A 22,384-nucleotide genomic window follows, 5' to 3' on the forward strand; every position below is an offset into this window, starting at 1 on the left:
AAGAAGAAGGACACAAACACAACATTTGGGAGCAGGGACATCGGGCGATCTGTGGGAGGGAGAGGGCTTGGGGGGATGCAGCGTGGGAAGGGTGGGAGAAGTATAAAACACAAGGACACTGCAAGGAGTTCCAGGAAAGAAGTTGGTATTTCAAAGTGAATCTGGGGTGAAATTAGCAGGGGTAGAAAAGATCAAGGTTTTGGATGGGGGAAGATAAGAGATGGTGGTGAACAGCTGTTTTAAAGACCTGGAGGGAGGAGTGGGATTGAAGAGAGTGAGGGAGTTTGTTCCGGAGGTGAAAGAAAAGAGGAATGAAGGAGTGAAGGTGAGCAGAGAGTCTTGATTTTGGCAGTTTAACCATAAGATGTTTGCTGGCATATCTTGTGCGACCTGTAGGAATATTTGGGGGACAGAGCCCAGAGAGAGCTGGGGGAGCAAGGCCGGAGAGGAGTCGGTGGAAGACAGAAAGACCACCAACCTGCCTGCGGTGGGTAAGTGAAAGGCCCTCGGAGTTAGCTTCATCGCGGGAGAATCCAATGATTCTGAAAGCTTTGGTTTCAACAGCGTGAAGCCGAGCTAGGTGTGAGGCAGGAGCACCGGCCCAGAGGGGAGAACAGTATTCCATTGAGCTGCAGATAAAAGCCTTGTATGTGGTGAGGAGCTCAGGTGTGCCAAGGAAGGACTTCGCATGACAGAGGATGCCCAGTCGGCGACTGGCTTTGGAGGCCAGATTGGAGTTCGTGTGCTAGTCAATAATTTTCCTTAATCTTTCCCATCGACTTCAATGTTAAATTTTATGTGAGCCAGAACCAACATTTATCCTCTGCTGGTATGAGACAGAGACGAATCGATTCAATTTTTGTGAAGATGCGAATACGGATCCAGATACGAGAATTTTTTTTCCAATGATCCTTCACCATTGAGTGATAGGGAAGAAAATGAAATGTAGCATATTTTTAAAAGTTGTGGACTACTTATGACAAAACTAGGTGGATCAGTTGGTTAGGTGACAATAACAAGCCGATTCAATTTTGGTTCAGTTCCGGATCCAGATCTGGCCTATCAGTGGGATACAAAACATAAACTGCTTCAGCCTGGCGGAGGTATGTGCTCCACCGAGTGCCGTTCTAGTTTTCCCATGCCATCCCCGCGTATTGAGTACTACTGCATTCCATGATACACCAACAAAACATCATACCTTGACCAAGATGCGGTCTGTGATAGCATCAGCAGCCTGAGTTGAGTGAGCGTGGATAGTAATAGGCACGTGGCCCAGCCGGCGCGGTAACAATGGGAAGGCGATGGTCACCCCATCATTGCTTGGCACCATCACACTGTGCTGCATGAGTTTTTCTGTTTCCCGTTTATTCAAATGTTTCTCCTTCTTGTGATCTTTTCCAGAAATGAAGTGAAATCCATCACTTGCTTGCAGTGTTACCAAAACCTTTGAGAGAAAAAAAGGTTCATTAGCTTTCCTCAAAATGCCTGCATAAATGGGCCTTACTTTTGAAGAACAAAATGTGAAGATCAAAAATCTGCAAGGTTAACAACATATAGTAAGGCATTTAGTTGAACAAGGAATAGGTTTACCTTCTGATTTTCAGAAAGATAGTTGAACACGGTGGCCTGGAGAATGAAGCTTTCTCCTCGCACAACAGAGTACGGAAGTTGCAGAGATAGGAAGAATGGTTGGAAAGCTTTTATCTGAAAGGCAGTTGGAAAATGAAGGGAAACATCTTCGAGGTTCATCGACATTACATTTCACATAGTCTTCAGCAATGAATGTGCATGCAATTTCTAACTTTCTTCCTCTATATATTTAATTTTAATGCTGTCTTACATTATCACTACATTCCATTATCCTGAAATTGTGCTGAAGTGTCATTTGAAAAAAAAATTCAGTAGTATTTAAAAACTTGAGGCATAACATGCATTTGACGACCCTTTTCCCACCTCCAGAAGCCTAAGTGCCAAATGCTTCCTATTCAATATGACGATGATGTTAACCAGACAATAGGGAAGGCGGAAATATTGAATATTTTTTGGTTCCTTTCTTTCTTTGTTTTATTCCTTTCCTTCTCGCACATCAAGGCAATGTATCCTGATAGTGGCAGGACAAATGTCGTAAATATGACTAAATATGACTCAGTTGTCCAAGTAGTTTTCGCGTGTAAATTGTTGGCACCACGTGGACCATTATTCTTCAGGATGTACTGAATCAGAAAAACTTTGGTGCCAGGTTTTCAGTGCACATTGAGTTTTATTTTGAGCTCGATCAAAACATGGTTTGTGGTGATGTGTCTGATAATGCATTTATGAGGGATGTTGTTGAACAACCAATATTTATTTGCCACTGCCAAGGCCAGAGGACTGCAACTTAACCATGTGTATCCTGTATAGTTCCACTTGTTTTTCTTTGTTTGTGTTCAGTTGTCCCTGAATTTTGTTTAACCATAAGTAGCCGGGATGGGACGAGGCTGTTGCTTGACAAAATAGTGGTATCACAAATAAAGCTCACCGTCCATATGGAGATATTGTATATAAAAATGATTCCAAGACAAAGCCTTGTCCCATGTTGTTGTTTTTTGGGGTTGTGGGGGAGGGGGCTGGAGGGGCATATGAAGTGTGAATCACCAATACATAGTTGTAAATTATATTATCTTGTAAACAATAATGTTTTTTAAAATATCATATCGATGTTTATTTGTTAGAAAAATATTTTAAAATGATGAAATTGTGGATTTTTGCAAGATAACATTACTTGGATGTTATATTAGCGGCCATGTTGGATTATTTACATTGTTGTATAGCACTTTATCCGTAGGTATATACTGCAGAAAATTTTAGCCCTCGAGCCCGAAGGAACACGAACATGCAAAATTTCTAACCCCAACCCCATATAAGTATATACTGTATAAGAAAATGACTAACTGATGCCCGTGCCTTAATTGGGGCACAAATACCACTAAATGTGCAATGAAAACCTGGTATCGTAGTTTTTCGGATTCAGGACACCCTGGAGACTAATTCGTATGGTGCCAACAACTTACAAACAAAAAATACTACTCGGTGACACATGGCCCGACACTGCGACTCTGGCATTCTTTAGCCTGTGTTCGAATCCCTACCCAGGTGCAAACTGCAACCCTAGAACTTAATGAGTAACCTCGCTTAACCCGAGTGCATCAATGAGTACACCATTCCTCAGGTGACAATTGCGCTGTCAGACGTGTCCACCAGCCTAAGGAATGGTGTACTTTAGGCTGGAGGACCCATCTGACAGCACTAGTTTATGGTGGATATTAATGATCCCACGGCCGTGGCTTTCGCGAAGAGGAAGTGAGCAATCGTCGGCACCCTAAACAAATCGCATGTTCTGCCCGAATGCACAAGGTTAATGCATCAGGGCCTGAGTAAAGATACAACTATCAGATTAAACTCAGAATTGAATTCCAGTCCAGAATTCCAGTCGGTTAAAGTAGCTGGCTTGAGATCTTAGGGTCCTGAGTTTGAGCCCCTGTCATTCGTTGAAATAACAACAGGTGGGTTGACTCAGCCCGTCATCCTTCTGAGGTCAGAACAATGACTATACCAGCTTACTGGTAATCGGGAGTATTGCATCAGCAGCACAGCGGCACCTCCAGAAAAATGATGCAGCCAAGCAGCCACAGACTGCATATGAACCACCACCACCACATGCATTTGCAATAATAACTGACATTGGGTGATGTTGAAAGGAAAGTTGCAAAAAATAAAAGGTGTCATGTTCATGCCTTTAGTTCATGACTTTATAATTTCAAACTTTACCATAACTCTGTCTGTACACCATATCGATTTAACAAGCACATCGAAAAATAGTCAACATTTCATGGAATGAATATGAGCGTTTAAATAAATAATAAAAGAAAACTGACCTGCTGTGGTCTTGCAATTCCCAAACCCAGATTGGGGCCCAAACTGAAGGCACTGGCAACCCAGCTGGTGATGGTGTCAGGAACAGTGATGGAAATGCTAACGGAGCCATTTGGCCTGAATTCAACAGATAGAAAATAAAATTAATCATCTGACTTATCTTTATTGGTGAACAAGATACTCAATTATGTGATGTCGAATCTCCTCGGGCAATTCATTGCCTTTCTATGGCTGGTACACACTGGTAAGTGTGTGGTATAGACGGGGGTCGCCACTCCTCTCCGTCAAACCAGTAATCTGGTACTCATTTTGTCGACCTCGGAAGGATGACATGCTGAGTCATGCCCACCTGGCGTTAATTCAATGGGATTCAAACTCAGGACCTTAGGATCCCAAGCCCGCCGCCCGCCACACCAGGTATGAATTTATTTGAGGGGAATTATATGAATGAGTTAGCTTGTTTGTAGTTCCAGGGATAAGATACAATAATGCAGAAAAGATTACACGGAAAAATGAAAAATTATCCTTGATGTTGAAAACCTCACCTAAATTCAAACTCTGTAAAAGTTTTTCATTTCCATGAACCAATGGAAGTTTATAATATTGCATGATTTGTAGTTTAATTTCTGAATGATCACGAAAACTATGTCATGAACTATTACCTTTTTGAGTTATGTTCCACAGCAAACCGCATGTTGGCCAGAACTATTGTAGCAGTTAATGCTGTAGCACAAGGGTTCATAGTCACCATTCCAGTTAGGAGGTGCTTGTTGTATATACTCCCTTATGGGTTAACCTGCTAGCTCATCTTTTGAGAGGAATCCCTTCAGTTTGACGAATGGGTCTCAGTTATTCTAACCATGTGTTCTAGCCCTTCGGGGTCACGATGCATGTGTTTTGATTGACCATGTCCCTCAGCCTTGGGGTTGAAGTGCATGTGTATGTTAATGTGACAGCCTTGATGGACAGTGTGCCTTGGTCGTGGGGGTCAAGGTGCACGTCCAAGGCTGTTTACATGTTTGATTTTTTTAAACCTTTTTTTATTATAAAAAGGCAGGCCAAAGCGCTGGCCTCAACAAGCGAATTGGTCTCAGTTATTCTATGACCATGCATTCTGGCCTTTTGGGTTAAGATACATATTTTGATGGATTTTGAAAACCCTCAGGGTGTCACGTATCAAATCATATAAAGCAATAGAGTCATTATATTATCGTATTTTGTTTAGATAAACCTGGGAGTCCAACATTTAGTCGAAGGGAAAATATGTGTTCTGCTTGTTAGTTGTAGTCGTCTCTTTGTCCTCTCTTTGGCTCATTCTAAACTCTCAATACTTATGAAACTCTTCATAAACTCGAACCACAAACACCATTCAACATTCATCCACACCACAAGCCACACGACCAATAACCTCACACAGAGTGACTTGTATTCGCCATCGGTGCAAATGCCATAAATGGCGCCTTCCAATGGACAGATGGCGGAAGCGAGACAGGTACGACACCCTCGAGTGAGCGCCGCCATTGATTGGGGCAACACCATTGAGTTAGGTACCAGGCAATGGGCGCCGGTTGATCAGAGGGACCAGCCAATGAGCGCCGCTGGATCACAGAAGCGCAGATGTGTGAAGCGATAGGCAGGTGCCTATAAAGTGCCATGCCAAGAGTATGTCACACCTTGGAGCCATATTAAGGAATTGGAGCCTCTTCACAAACATATACGGTCACCCAGTTCGGTATCTCATGAGCCTACCGGCTCATGTTTGGGTAAGGGCGAGGTCGCACCCATGCCCCACTTCTAGCACTCATTTCTCTATCAAAGTTAGTCTTCTTCTTCTTCTATTAGCAGCTCATATAAGTGATTATCACCTAAGTTATTTGTGGTAAGTGACTATCAAAAGGGCTTCTGTGCATCGACAAGACTTTTTCATGTGTAACTTTGACTTGTAAATATGTGCATTGCTGAATTATAGTCCAGATGTCCGTTTTATTTGATTAAAATCTGGACATACCCAGTGATTGCATCAGTCCAAATCCACGTTTCAGGAAAGAGTGTTCGTACACGGATGGATTTGGTGCGCATTTCTGGTTGTCTGGGAAGAGAAGATCCCACAGCAAGAGGACGTGCCGGTGCTCCAGGTAGTCCATCCATCTCAACACGTGAAGCCACTGAAAAACACCCGGCATGCTGTGTGTTTAGCTTCAGCAACAGAATTAAACTCTCAACAACTAACAATTACATTTAAACCAATGTCAAAATTAAAATCACCCATGTCCAAAGGAAGCAGTTATGTTTGGCATTTTTAATACGAAATAGGCAAAGCCTCGAAACAAATCAAACCCTTTGGAATTACCCTTTATAACCTCTCAGAATAACCCTTTGAAACTCTTCATAATTACCCCCTTGAAACACCTTAGAATTAACCTTCAGAACCCATTTGAATTACTCTTTATAATTACCCTTTATAACTACCCTTCAGAACCCATTAGAATTACCCTATGGAACCCCCTGAATTACCCTTTAGAATTACCATTTAAAACTCCTTTAGAATTACATTTTAAACCCTTTCAAATTTTACCTGTTAGAATTACCCTTCATAACCCATTATAATTTCCCTTTAAAATTAAACAGGGTGGGTTATAAAAGGTTCTTCTTCTTCATTTTGAAGGAGAAAGACATAGCCAAATATTGAAGCGGCTTTGCCGCTTAAAAAAGTACAATAATTGCATTCTCACAATCATTTGGTAAAATTATACAAATGCAAAAAATGTTCATTTAATTGGATTATTGGAAAGTTTATTTTATATTTCACTGTTATAGGATCATGTATGAGCATATTTCAGAATCAAATTAATATATTTGACTTGATATTTTTATGACATTAATACAGTAATGTCCTCATTTTGAATACAGTAATTCCTCACTCAACCTTGAATCTTTATAATGTCACAGATACAATAGGAAACATATATCCTTTTAACATCGCTGTGTTCGCTATTACGTGGTTCGATTACTACGTTGATGCAGAGACATATGTAGACGCTGAACATTTGTATCATGCCACTTTGATGTTGTTTGAAACATGATTCAAGCTCCTATAAAGACGAGTCAAAACGCTCAATAAGTGATAGTAGCGAGTCCGGTTATAATAAAACGAGGAACACGAGACATCTGTGACTACAAAGTGATTGCCAAGGCTACGCCTCCCAAAGCTTACCCTAGTGATCGCCGGCGACTTCCTTTGGCCCACGATCCAGTGATGGCATATGAAATTTATGGATAGACTGCAAATTAAGAAAATGTGTCCCCATCTACAAGCAATCAAAAAAACTCAACACCATGAAAATCGGAGGAAAATTATTCAAGTTATGATCAAAAAGGTGTTTTTACCCTCGCCAGAGGATAGGGTATTACATGGGGTCCATTTGTTGGTCTTTGACCACACAGAACGCGAGTATGTTTATTAATTACATTAGACCCTTGAGAACCCGAAGACCCCTGAAGACCCCTTAAGACCCCCTAGGCCCTTTATACCATCAAGATCCTTTAAGACCCATAATACCTCTTAAGATCCTGAAGACCCTTTCAGACTCAATAGACCCTGAAGACCCTTTGGACCCATAAGACCCATTAAGACCCTTGAGATTCAAATGTTCCCTAATATCCTTTTAGACCCCCAAGACCATTTGGATTCAGAATACCCTTCAAGACACGAAGACCCTTTAGACCCCTTTAGAACCCGAAGACCCCTTCAGATCCCGAAGAACAATACAAAATGCAAGTTATGGACTAAATTTTCCCAATTTTCCCCTGCTGCCCGGATTCGTCAGCCAACGCAGTCATGGTCAGAGTGCCAATCGGTCCCAATGCACTGGCACTTTCGCTCTTGTCTCTGTCTTCTGTCTCTGTCTCTCTAACCCTGTCGTGGCCCTGACTTCGTGAAGGCAGGTTACATCATCCTGGATATGGGGGATCTCAGGTCACTCTAGGGAGATTGATCAGCTGTCTTCGTACAGCGGGCTTGTTCATAAGAACTGTCCAGGGCTATACAACAACAGCAACAACAAAAACAACAACAACAACCTCGACACCAATCACTGGTGAGTGTTATCTTATTTAAATTTATATCCATTTTTTGTTGTTGTTTCATTTCGAAATGTACTATACATGCAGAGTATTTCAATTTTTGGTTCACGAGTTATCAAGTGACCACTATATTCGTCATGTGTGTGCATCTGTCTGTGTGTGTGTCTGTCTGTCCGCAGCATAACTACCCAATGATATCATCCGATCTTGATGAAACTTGGGTGGAGGTTGATATCATGATCTAGTTGTGTCCTGCGTAGAGTGGGCGTATTGCGCCCATTGTGGGCGGAGTCACGCCCGAAAAAGATGTCTTTTTAGTGGGTAATCGATTTCAAGCTACATCTTCTCCGAGGGAGTTGGTGGAATCTGACAGGGGTTTCGATATTTGGTTAGGCCAATGTCATGTGTCTAGTCCCACGGACCTCGATTTTTAATTTTCGCCCCAAGGTCAAGGTCACAAGGTCACGAAATTTAGAAAAGTCGATTTTTGATGGTTTTATTACATTGTTCGCTTCCTGATAGGGTGAAATGTCATACATGATCTTATATTATCACATACATAATGAAATACAAGTTTTCCTACAAATTTCAGAATCCTCGACCTTTGACCTTTGAAGGTCACAAAGGTCAAAGTTTCAAAGTTGTCGGAATCAAACCGAATTTTCGGTATTGTGTAGCTAACTAACCTCATAACTGATTATACATTATTTTCTATCTCATTTCAAGGTCAGTAACCTTCGTTTTGACATTTCAAAGTCACAAAGGTCAAATTTTCAAAGTTGTCGGAATCTAACCGAATTTTCGGTATTGCGTAGCGAACTAGTCTCATAACAGATAATACATTCCTATTTATACATTAATTATTATGGAAAAATGTGAATCACCAAACGTTGTTTAGCACAAAGTCACATTTTACAAGAACACAACTACGATGTTAAGTGAGGACAAAGTGTACTTTCCAACGCCATGGTTTTTCAAACATGGATGGCTGCTTTTAATGGGATACTCCATTTATACTTTTTGCTGGTATATATTTGCTTGGCACTTTGGCAGATATCTGCAGCCTCATTCATTTTTCCCAAAATAATAAGTCAATAAGAATACATGTTCATCTTACTCTCGGGGTAAAATCTTTGAAACCGTATTTGGTGGACATACAGGTTTGTGAGAATTGCAACGCCAGCCTCCTGAAAGGACAAGACCATGGCAAGTTGTTAAAAACAAAAAAAACACACACACACACACACACACACACACACACACACACACACACACACACACACACACTTCAGCCTAGCAGAGGTCTGCTCTCTACAGAGTACCGTTCTAGTTTCACATGTTTTACAACCATGATTCGCTCTTTCAGCAAAAAAATAGACATTAAATTGTTAATCGATGAAGGGAGAAGGAGAATGGAACAAACTTACTGCAAAGATAGATGCAGTATCTCGGCTTGAAGGAAACCAAAAACGAGGAACTCCAGAATAGAAATAGGGAGTGCGACCTTGTGAAAACTGAGACAATTCTGAAATGACCTGCAAACATAAATACATATAAATTAGTATCTGCTCAGTGTGTGTGTTCTTTTCAATTATTCCAGAAATACCAAAAAATTGGATGAAAGTGCATTCGCATACAAATTTGCAGAGCTTGGTGCAACCAACATCACAAAACACTTATTACCATCTCCCAAATTACTTCATTCAGGAATTGCTCGAACATCTGCACAATCGTCATTTTCTTCACTGAACTGAACCCATTGTTTTTGCCGGGAAAAATCACATCACAAGACATTATTCAGAAAAAGAGCTTCTCGTGAGTCAGTTACATACATGATTAATTGTCAAAATACTGTTGTCAAACCATTGTCAAAATACAGTAACCAAAAATAAGCAGGGAGAAGGGGAACAAATGATTTAAAATTATATTTAAAAAACAAACCTGGAAATTAAAAAAACAAGACAAGTACAGATACATTCAAAGTACACCGCCCCCATGCCAAGTAAAGAAATAACATCCTCCATCACAGCACTGCCAGCGATACCACCGTGCAGCACATAGAGATGGTATTGGGAGGGAGAGATGTACAATCATTGATTGATTAATTGCATAATTAAAATCAATAAATAATTAATCTTTGTAAAATAATTTCTTAATAAATTGGCTAATAGCATACCTCAACCACCAGTGTTTCATCCAAAGCTGTAACCTTTTGAAAATTAATTAAATAGGTCATTAATTGAAAAAAAAAATTGATTAATTCACGAATCAATAAATAATAAATCGTTTCATTGTTCAATCAATAAACCAAAAATATCCTTTATAGCCACATCACTTGGTCACTGCCATTTCAGAATATTGGCTTCAAAGCTCCAAAGGTGCCTGAGATATTGGCCAGATGAAAAATAAAATAAATAAGTGATTAATAATGAAAATAAATAAATAATAATCGTAAAATTATTAAATCATTAATCAATTGGGTAATAGAATACCTAAACCACCACAATTTCATCCAAATCTGTAACTTTTTTAAAAATTGATTAAGTACGTCATCAATCGAAATAATTAATCGATTCATTCATTAATGAATCAATAAATCACAAATATCCTTTATAGCCACATCGCCTGCTCACTGTTGTGTCCAAATATCAGCTTCCTAGCTCAAAAGGTGCCCAAGATATTGTCCAGATGAGAAAGGAAATAAATAAGTACTTAATAAATCGATAATTATTAAGTAACTAATCAATTAGTTGATTAATCAAAAAAAACCTATCTTTTTTGCCAAAGCAAGTGCTTACTCACTATTGTGCCGAAATTTCAGCTTCCTAGCTCAAAGGATGGCTGAGATATCGCCCGGACAAACAAGAAAGAAAACAAGAAACCGGTGTGAAAACTGAGTACGGTACTCCCTTTCAACATGTGTCACTGCCGGGCCCCCTTCGGTGCCCGGCGATGACGTCATGCAGCTCCTGGAGGTGGTAGGAGCAGTGTACAAAAATTAATTAAGTTAAACATATATAAATAGAAAAACTGAAAATTATCAAAAAAACATTGAATACATGTAAAGGTGAACCCTGAAAAGAGCAGAATGCAACTCAATACCTTCAGACACCACTCTTCCCTACACTTGTGAAATGTGTGTCTTACCCTCTCATTTGTAAGGTCGTTCCCTTCCTTCAGGAGCAGCACACTCTTGTCCACTACAAGGAGCCCAACATAGGCCTGAGCTTCTCCAGTGGAGACCTTCAGGTTCACACCCTCTGCAGGTGCTGCTTGAAGCGTGCTCCAAGTCAGATTCACCTGCTCTCCAAAGCACGATGACCTCATTATATGAGAATGATAAAACTTCAAGCTGCTTGTGATTGCAAGTCACATTGTGCTAAACGAAAGAATAATGTTCATGCATGTTACATTGCCTAAATGTGATGCTAATGATGGGATGCTGTGATGTGATGAAATGTCATGATAATTAATCATCAATAATGAAAATAATGTTTCCATTTAGTAAAAGGTGATTTATGTTAAAGAAGATCCACCTCAAAGAAAGATTCAAATGATTACCTACAGTGGCTCAATTCCCATTATTCTTACCACTGGCTCTTTTTTTTAACCAGAATGGCATTTGGTAGCGCTCGCTCATTCTTCTGCCAGGCTGAACAGTTTACCCTTTTTATCCCACTGTTAGGCCAGGTCTGCATCAGGACCCAAACCAAAAGCGAATCAGCTTGTTCTTGTCACCTATCTAACTCATCCACCAAGTTATCATAACCCATCCACAATTTTTTGAGATATCATGCTATATACTGTATCCTTTTTGGCCCTCTCAATGGGGAAAAACCATTTTAGGTACACAAAATAAATCTACACGAATCCGGATCAACACAAAAATCGAATCAATTTGTCTTTATGACATGAGCATCCTGTCCAATAACTTTCTCTAAATCCGTCCATAACGTTTCTCGATATCCTGCTCACAGACAGTCATAAAGACAAACAGGGGTTAAAAAATAATCTCAATCCACCTCTGATGGTGGAGGTAATGGAATACAGCTAACTACACTTTGGGCAAAAGTCTGGTAAAACTTACAACTTGCTAGATATTCAGAAAGAAATATATTAAATGCATAATAATAATAACAAGCATTCTGAGTATTGCGCTGCAATACTTGTCCCCTACCGGCAGTCTGTCGTCCGGAAAACTGTTGGGGAAATTACCAAAGTTCAAAGTGCCATAGCTTTGTCAAAAATGATCGAAACGTCGTGAAGTTCGAACTTGATCTGTAACTTATCATGAGGAAACCATGTACCAATTTTTAAATCATTAGCATTAAGAGTTTAGAAAAAAAAAGTCTGGAAAACGGTTCTTTGCGTGACGGACTGACAGACTGACAGACTGACAGACTGACAGACTGACAGACTGACAGACTGACAGACAGACGGAGGGACAGAGTGCAAACCTATAGTCCCCTCTGGTGTTCACCGGTAGGGGCCCCTCTGGTGTTCACCGGTAGGGGACTAATAATGCAAATGCCTTTTAAGTAGAATGAAACTATTGCAGTAGACTCTCAAGCCAGATTTTAGTGGACTTGAATAGATAATGAAAAAAAGGAAAAGAGAATTTGATATTTGACAGATATCTTAATTTTCTCGATGAAGGGACTTTTTTTGGCAACCTCGACGGTGGCACGTCTGCGCAACCTCGCCGGCGGCACGTCTGCGCAACCTCGCCGGCGGCACGTCTGCGCAACCTCGACGGCGGCACGTCTGCGCAACCTCGACGGCGGCACGTCGGCGCAACCTCGACGGCGGCACGTCTGCGCAACCTCGACGGCGGCACGTCTGCGCAACCTCGACGGCGGCACGTCTGCGCAACCTCGACGGCGGCACGTCTGCGCAACCTCGACGGCGGCACGTCTGCGCAACCTCGACGGCGGCACGTCTGCGCAACCTCGACGGCGGCACGTCTGCGCAACCTCGACGGCGGCACGTCTGCGCAACCTCGACGGCGGCACGTCTGCGCAACCTCGACGGCGGCACGTCTGCGCAACCTCGACGGCGGCACGTCTGCGCAACCTCGACGGAGGCACGTCTGCGCAACCTCGACGGAGGCACGTCTGCGCAACCTCGACGGAGGCACGTCTGCGCAACCTCGACGGAGGCACGTCTGCGCAACCTCGACGGAGGCACGTCTGCGCAACCTCGACGGAGGCACGTCTGCGCAACCTCGACGGAGGCACGTCTGCTCAACCTCGACGGAGGCACGTCTGCTCAACCTCGACGGAGGCACGTCTGCTCAACCTCGACGGAGGCACGTCTGCTCAACCTCGACGGAGGCACGTCTGCGCAACCTCGACGGAGGCACGTCTGCGCAACCTCGACGGAGGCACGTCTGCGCAACCTCGACGGCGGCACGTCTGCGCAACCTCGACGGAGGCACGTCTGCGCAACCTCGACGGAGGCACGTCTGCGCAACCTCGACGGAGGCACGTCTGCGCAACCTCGACGGAGGCACGTCTGCGCAACCTCGACGGAGGCACGTCTGCGCAACCTCGACGGAGGCACGTCTGCGCAACCTCGACGGAGGCACGTCTGCGCAACCTCGACGGAGGGACGTTTCCCCAATCTCGTTGGACGGACGTCTCCCCAATCTCGTTGGACGGACGTCTCCCCAATCTCGTTGGAGGGACGTCTCCCCAATCTCGTTGGAGGGACGTCTCCCCAATCTCGTTAGAGGGACGTCTCCCCAATCTCGTTAGAGGGCCGTCTCCCCAATCTCGTTAGAGGGCCGTCTCCCCAATCTCGTTAGAGGGCCGTCTCCCCAATCTCGTTAGAGGGACGTCTCCCCAATCTCGTTAGAGGGACGTCTCCCCAATCTCGTTAGAGGGACGTCTCCCCAATCTCGTTAGAGGGACGTCTCCCCAATCTCGTTAGAGGGACGTCTCCCCAATCTCGTTAGAGGGACGTCTCCCCAATCTCGTTAGAGGGACGTCTCCCCAATCTCGTTAGAGGGACGTCTCCCCAATCTCGTTAGAGGGACGTCTCCCCAATCTCGTTAGAGGGACGTCTCCCCAATCTCGTTAGAGGGACGTCTCCCCAATCTCGTTAGAGGGACGTCTCCCCAATCTCGTTAGAGGGACGTCTCCCCAATCTCGTTAGAGGGACGTCTCCCCAATCTCGTTAGAGGGACGTCTCCCCAATCTCGTTAGAGGGACGTCTCCCCAATCTCGTTAGAGGGACGTCTCCCCAATCTCGTTAGAGGGACGTCTCCCCAATCTCGTTAGAGGGACGTCTCCCCAATCTCGTTAGAGGGACGTCTCCCCAATCTCGTTAGAGGGACGTCTCCCCAATCTCGTCAGAGGGACGTCTCCCCAATCTCGTCAGAGGGACGTCTCCCCAATCTCGTCAGAGGGACGTCTCCCCAATCTCGTTAGAGGGACGTCTCCCCAATCTCGTTAGAGGGACGTCTCCCCAATCTCGTTAGAGGGACGTCTCCCCAATCTCGTTAGAGGGACGTCTCCCCAATCTCGTTGGAGGAACGTCTCCCCAATCTCGTTCGAGGGACGTCTCCCCCACCTCGTTAGAGGGACGTCTCCCCAATCTCGTTAGAGGGACGTCTCCCCAATCTCAATCGAGGAACGTCTGCGCAATATTGATGCTGTTAGAGAGATATGGAGAGCTGAAGGCAGAGCGAAGGTTTAAGTTCATCCTGTGCTGCCACATAACTTGGCTTCCTTTGAATTGCTTTATGCCTGAAATATAGCTCAGATTTCACATTACAATTCCTAATATCATTTAGGTAAATACTGACATCACAAAGTCTAAAATATACCAGAAAACGCATTTCTCACCTTGTTCTCGAAGACCCCTTCCACAGCTAAACCAATGACTTCATTAATCACTTCTCCATTGGGCTGCACATAAAACAGGAGCAATTTTGCCAACGGTGCCCACGATGCTGTTGGCATAAGCTGGAAGGTTTTTGAAGGCACTTGTCCAAACTCCACCATGTTTCCTCTCGCCATAACCTGGTAAGTGAAAATTGAAATTGTATTATTCATGACCTATATTATTATTCCTTGTTTATTACAGCAGAAACATTCGCTCCTAATGGAATCGCCTGAAGGGAAACGGGGTGGGGAGTGGTTGGGTACACTAGTCTGTTGTGAATGTGATGACCATAGAATGGCAAAAGGACATCAGGTTTCCTCCAAATATTTTTCACTCTGTTTATAAAGGTAATCATACGTTTTATGGAATTGATGGAATAGTTTGAGGTGATAATAATTTTAACTTCCGGCATGTGTGCTCCATGAAATGGCACGATAAGCTATTTATACACCTCAACACGGATTTCGCCCCAGATGGAAAACGCTCACCCCCCCCCCCCCCCCCACCCCCTTGGAGAGGGGTGCAAATAAAGTTGCTACAACTTCTGCCGTGCGAGCCTTAATCCCCGTGGCAATCACGAGTACACCCACTCACAATGGGAGTGGCAGGAGGTCATGTTATTATCCTTATTAGTTTTGCCAATTATTATTACTCCGAGTATTACTTCTGTTAGATCAGGTCATTAAAAAGATCAGACCGTGCCTCACCATTATAAATGCCTGAAAATAAAATTTGCTTCCATAAGGGTGATGGGGTGAGGAGAGTGGGGCAATAGCGCAAGTCACAAAATCCCTTGGGGAGTGGGGATATTGTTTCGTAATATCATTCGTATTATGCTTTTGTCATGAGAAGTGGCTTTTGGAAAAACGCTATGAAAAACGCCTTGGAAGAACTCCATGGATCGTGTTATTAATCCTTGTGGGATATATAGACTACAGTAGATCTACGATCAGGTATACGTTCGTCGACGTGATAAGCAGAGACTGATGGATAGAGGCAATCTGGAAATTTCTTTCAGTTTTGTGTTAAACAGCATTAGCGACTATTTAAAAAAGTAATCATATGTGTTTGTGGTTTATAATATTTTACTTCTGGTAGGGACCGTTACGATAAGCTATTTATACACGTTAACACGGCGTTTGTTCAAGGAGGAAACACCTCTTGGGGAGGTGGGATATTATTAGTACTAGTGGGGGAACCCGTGGAAATCCCACAGGCATGGACATGTGTGGCATTTGGACATCTTCATTTAGAGGCAGCACATTCAGTTTTACAAAATGGGTACTAGCAATTCATCAGATACACAAATTATGTAATCTACACATTATATTTACTTCTGATAACATGTGAATGCATATGCATGCACATGGGAAATACAGTTTGAAATGTGAAATTACACCTCATGTAAAATGGGACTTCAAGAGCTCAAATCCCATCCCTCCCTGCCCCATCCTTCCCACATCATGCACACTGCACAGGGGAGAGGATCACACACGGGAGAGGGGGAGAGGATCACACAGGGGAGTGGATCACACAGGGGAGAGGATCACACACAGGAGAGGGGGAGAGGATCACACAGGGGAGTGGATCACACACAGGGGAGGGGGAGAGGATCACACACAGGGGAGGGGGAGAGGATCACACAGGGGTGTGGAACACATACAAGAGAAAGGATTACACACACTGGAGAGGGGGTGTGGATCACATGCGAGGGAGTGATCATACACAGGAGAGGGGGAGAGGGTCACACACAGGATAGGGGGAGAGGATCACACACAGGATAGGGGGAGAGGATCACACACAGGAGAAAGGATTACACACCCTGGAGATGGGGTGTGAATCACACACGGAGTGAAACACACAAAGGAGAAAGGATTGCATACCGGGGAGAGGATTACACACACTGGAGAGGGAGAGGAACATTCACCGGGGAGTGGATCACACACCGGGGAGAGGATTACACACACTGGAGAGGGGGTGTGGATTACACACAGGGGAGAGGGAGAGGAACATTCACCGGGGAGTGGATCACACACCGGGGAGAGGATTACACACACTGGAGAGGGGGAGTTCTCGAGGATCACGACGTGCATTGGTGGTCTCTTTATGTAGGGGAGAACGGGGTAAATATGGACACAGATTTTTAAACCTCTGTATCTGCACAACGAGTAGTATAACTCTCAAATTAACATGGTAGCAGATACATATGAGGCATCCCCTCAATATGAGATAGATACATACCTAAAACGTTTTTCTATATTTAAGTTATCTTTAAGAAACCATTTTCGTAAGTGTCCGCAATTCCCCGCCCGCTAGCGGGGAAAACCGGACACCTGGTGGGGCAACTACGGACAAGTGAAGAAGTCGACTTTTAGGGTCTTGCATAAGCCCCCTCCCCTTTTCAAACAGGCTAAACGACCTTTTAAGACACCAGAGATGCTAAGTAGTTATCTTCTCAATACAATGAAATGTTCCCAATAGGCCTACAATGAAATATTTTCGTCTATAGATTAACATTGAAATGTGTAATATTTGTTTGTCGTATATTGTTATTTTTTTAAATGAAGTGATCACTCGAGTTACAAGTCCTGCACTAATGACTGTGTTTCCTTTCTTTAACTTGATGAAGTTATTGGACAAGGTCTTTTAAACCAATACACATAAACAATTTTAATAAGCCTTCATCACACACCAAAATAAAATGCAACTTTAGAAAACAAATGACAATCGAAACACAAAACAAACGAGATTTGTGAAACACTTTCATTCTTGATCTGGAACCCATCAATGTTCCAGTCAGACAATTGGTGAATTGGTACATGTTTCTGCAAAAGGACAATTTTAACTGTAAGACGCACAAATACAAGGAAGTTATCAGGGGTGAATGTGTTAAAGCTGCATAAAGTGACAATGGTCAAAGCATTGTAAGATATATGTTTACTTTCAACTTTCTGAGATGTAGAATTTCTGTTAAAATCTGTTCATTTTAATATGGCACTCTTAAAGAATAATAAACTATCAGAAAATACTCGAAATCTGGATGAAAAAGAACACAGATAAAGCGAAATCAGCATTTAATTGTCAAAACGACTAATCAACTTTTGGAATTATCATAGCTTAATCTATCATCAGATAACAGTCCAACCTTAACGGCAGAAGACACAAGTATATCCGAGGGAACGTGATTCACGACTACCATAATCGGTACAGTTTTCATGAGACATGAAATTATCTCATTATCTCATAATCGGTACAGTTAATAATACTTTTATTAACAAAGCTAGATGTAATGATACATATGATAGCTTTAGTAGTATCAGTTATTCCCTCTGTAATATTATATATACACAGCAATTAACATCTATATAATAATACCGTAAGGACTCGACTTTGTTATCCCTTTTACGCCGCACCCAGTGACCCGATGCCCACGGCACTAATGCATTTTCCATCTACGAACCGCGCTCTTTGTTTATCACGTACAGCCATACTCGAAAAATCTGAATTCGCCGACTTTGGGACCCAAAAGCATCCAATTATCGGCCGATACGACGCCATCTTACGACACCATCGTATTGGCGTCTGCTGGGCGAAGGCGATGCGAGCCGTCCGCTGATTCGACAGTCGAGTGGTGTGATGGGTGGTGTGAACCAAATGGTCTTTTTATTCCCTTGAACATTTTAAATTAGGATATATAAGGAAACGTCTTTATCGTCATTTTAATAAAGTTAAATGGAGTGACGTTGCGATACTCGGGGTGCGTTGCATAAATCCTCGTAACTCAGAGAGGTGTAGCAGGTGGCGAGACGTAAGGAAGCTTTTTTATTCCCTTGAACATTTGAAATTAGGATATATAAGGAAACGTCTTTATCGTCATTTTAATAAAGTTAAATGGAGTGACGTTGCGATACTCGGGGTGCGTTGCATAAATCCTCGTAACTCAGAGAGGTGTAGCAGGTGGCGAGACGTAAGGAAGCTTGAAGATAACGAGCTGAAAACAGACGAACGATATCCCTTCCGTGGATGTTCCACGGGTTTCACGTCTTTATCGTCATTTTAATAAAGTTAAATGGAGTGACGTTGCGATCAGTGAGTTGTATACGAAGAGATAAAAGGATGGCATTGACTTCGAGACGGTACGTGATAGTTGGCTGCGGCTGGCTGATGCCACGTTTTTTTTTCTAAGTGCCATGGATGCTGATGGACATAATAAAGGTATCGGCTGATCTCTCATCGTAATATTACCCGATGGAAATGAACTGTTTCTTTGTTTGTCATTTCCTGTGCAATAATGTCAAATTGATAAGTCAGACATCCTTTTCTATGGACAGCTGCTCTCCTTTTCGATGGCATCGTCTATTGATATGCATGTTCTTCTTTCATATAATTTTACACATTCACAATCAGTATTTCAACTCTTGCAGACATTGGAAAGGAAGTTGACTCACAGGCCAACTCTCTGGCTCAATCACAGGCCGACGCACAGGCGATGTAATTGTGAGTAGCATTTTTGCACAAGTGAAAATTGATCTTTCTTCCTAACTCTTACTCGGACAAGCAAATCCCCTATGCCATCCATAATGGTACACTCTATCCATACACCACATCCTCCCTTCCGTGGATGTTCCACGGGTTTCGGCTAGTTCTATATAATAATAGCGTAAGGACTCGACTTTGTTATCCCTTTTACGCCGCACCCGGTGACCCGATGCCCACCGCACTAATGGATTTACGATCTACGAACCACGCTCTTTGTTTATCACGTACAGCCATACTCGAAAAATCTGAATTAGCCGACGTTGGGGCCCAAAAGCATCCGATTAACTGCCGTTACGACGCCATCTTACGACGCCATCGTATTGGCGTCTGCTGGGCGAAGGCGAAGCAAGCCGTCCGCTGATTGGACAGGCGAAGGCGACAGCAAGCCGTCCACTGAGTGGACAATCCAGAGCATGCATTTGTGCCGGTGTCGGCGATCGTTGTTCATATACGCACTCTTCATTCTCATCTTTCTTCCTAACTCTTACTCGGACAAGCAAATCCCCTATGCCATCCATAATGGTACACTCTATCCATACACCACATCCTCCCTTCCGTGGATGTTCCACGGGTTTCGGCTCGTTGACATTAAATGCATTAGAATTCAATATAGACCGCAGAAAACAAGAATGGGGTAAGACCGGACATCATCGGGGCAATAGCGGCCGCCCGTCCGCAATTACCCCACATTGACCTTTGACACACGATACTTTCCTCCACACAACACTGTCTTATTACATCAATTGACACTGTATGTACGTAAACCATGCTTCAAACTGTATACACGTTTCTAATAAAATCGATGATAAACCAAAACGACTGACAGCAATAAACCCAAACAGCAAAATCTAGGAACACATTTTAGGGGGTGTACTTAACTCTCTGACTGAGTACTTCTCTTTAAATGAGGCAAATAATAGAAGTTAGCTGGTATTTACCTTGTTACCTGCTAGGCCACTCACGAGTGATGACGGAACAGCGCCAGCTATCGCGAAATTCCTGTAACAGCCTTGTCCGCAATTACCCCATGGCCGTATTTACCCCGTTCTCCCCTACTGTCATTCTTTTAATTTTATTCATTTTGGAAATGGCAGTTACAAATGACTCATGTAACTCATTGAGACAGCGCTGACAAAGAAGCAGGAATAAAATAAACACCCTCCTGACCCACATTACACAACCTTTACCGAAGGACAGCTCGGATGCACGCGACACATATGGAGCATATTCTGACATTGAAAGCAACTCGCACCAAGAACCTGACAAAACAACGTGTGCAGTGACAGCACGGGATCACGATGAACGGCAGTGGCCACTTCTGAAGCAATTACCGGATCAATCTGTTCCAACATGAACACCTCGACCTCATCTGCAGGTTCGGCACCGGCCTTTGAAGAACGAATTTCCGCCCCTCTCCCCACTTGCCGACTACATAATAATTGCAACTTTTAATTGTGACTACATCTAAAGAATAAAACATTCCGACTATATTAAGAATACAGCTCAAATGGAAAAGTCCCTGGGAAAAAAGTCTTATGGGCGGTGTATAAGAACATTACTTTAGACCCTTCTGTCCGGCGAAAAACAAAATTACTCTTTTTGTTGCAGAACACAAAATAAATTTTTATATTAAAGATTTCAAATAAACTTATTTAAAGTGTACGTGCACATAACTTATAAAAAAAAGTGTGCGCGCACATATTACCTGTACACTTACCAATACCAGAGCAGAATATAATAATAATAATAGAGATAGAGATTTATTTCACATTGTGGATTACATGTCCTGTACTTGCAAAGGATTCAGCCTTGAAAACTCATGCGGAAACAAAGTTTATTTTATTTTATTAAAGACCACGATTATATTTCTTTTGCATTATTATGAAAACGCATCTTCTTTGGGCGGTGTATAACCCTCCGAACAAAACAGGCAGCAACTTGTTCCTTTGCATGATTTGTAATCAAAATTTACATTTAATTATTCTGTGCTTTATGACCTTCCAGAGACTCGTGCAGAAAACAGTTTACAAAATTAGGAATTAGTCCACCACGATGCAATAAATAAAACAACTGTTTGGTGGTGTCCAAGAAGGGAAAATAGGTAGGTGCTCATGTGACTCACCTGGTATGAGATTTTGTCTGGCAAATTTAAACCATTTATTGTGAAAGAGATCGGCGTACCAGCCTAAGGAAGGCAAAAAAGAAAGGTTGCATGATGAGATGTGAGGGGAAAGAAACAGCACAATACTATTTGGATAAAATCCACACGTCTCATATCACAAACTTTACATTTCACGTTTGGCACAAATTTACCTTGGACAATGAATTTTCTCAAACATATGTTGAGAGAGGTATGCTAACTCCCGTGGCAGAACGTTTGCAATGAAGAAGCATACCGGTTAGCAAACCTTTCTCAACATTTGTTTGAGAAAAGTAATTGTCCTTATTATCCAGTCAAACCAGACTGGCTGTGGCCTTTATAAAGACGATGCTCGTTATCCAATGTGTGTACAAACTTACCGTGGCTTGTGTAGTATCTGTAGTTACATGTATGAATCCTCCTGTTAATGACCGTTTTTCCACATTTAGGTATTTGTAGGATTTTTGCTCTCCAAACTTTCCCTGTCAAAGCAAATATATTGTTTGTAAATATTTTACAAACACTAAAGAGCATTCGTAGTATATAACATATTATGTGTTATATCACAGAAGGCCTAGTGCTTCAATTAATTGCCAGTTTATTTCAGATTTGCTTTCTTTCCTTCAGGCCCAGGGTGTTGCCCTGTCCCAACAGTAGTTAGGGCAGAAATTTGTAATTTGTTGAGAATGCTAGCAATAGCTTGCCCACTCTTCGCTAAGGTCACTATGGGAACTTTAACATCCACAAACTAATGCCGATAGGCAGGACGCCCAGTTTAACGTCCATCTGAGGGACGGCATATGCATTGATGAATCACCCTGC

The 22,384-nt window shown here is 42.7% G+C and overlaps 1 protein-coding gene across 2 annotated transcripts in view; it reads right to left on the reverse strand.

The window, feature by feature from the left end:
- LOC137432559 (CD109 antigen-like) overlaps positions 1 to 22,384 on the reverse strand; it is an 81,192-nt gene that overhangs the window by 25,373 nt on the left and 33,435 nt on the right. For both annotated transcript variants that reach the window (XM_068124594.2, XM_068124595.2), the window contains exons 13-22: positions 21,943 to 22,044; positions 21,545 to 21,607; positions 14,844 to 15,020; positions 11,143 to 11,295; positions 9,423 to 9,530; positions 9,113 to 9,182; positions 5,921 to 6,077; positions 3,915 to 4,029; positions 1,591 to 1,704; positions 1,199 to 1,444 (exon numbers count right to left, since the gene is read on the reverse strand). In XM_068124594.2, coding sequence (XP_067980695.2) covers positions 1,199 to 1,444; positions 1,591 to 1,704; positions 3,915 to 4,029; positions 5,921 to 6,077; positions 9,113 to 9,182; positions 9,423 to 9,530; positions 11,143 to 11,295; positions 14,844 to 15,020; positions 21,545 to 21,607; positions 21,943 to 22,044 — 1,305 coding nt within the window. The remainder of the gene's footprint in view (positions 1 to 1,198; positions 1,445 to 1,590; positions 1,705 to 3,914; positions 4,030 to 5,920; positions 6,078 to 9,112; positions 9,183 to 9,422; positions 9,531 to 11,142; positions 11,296 to 14,843; positions 15,021 to 21,544; positions 21,608 to 21,942; positions 22,045 to 22,384) is intronic.

The sequence above is a fragment of the Myxine glutinosa genome, chromosome 8 (assembly GCF_964187855.1).
Source record: "Myxine glutinosa chromosome 8, kmMyxGlut1.1, whole genome shotgun sequence".
NCBI classification, from domain to species: Eukaryota; Metazoa; Chordata; class Myxini; order Myxiniformes; family Myxinidae; genus Myxine; species Myxine glutinosa.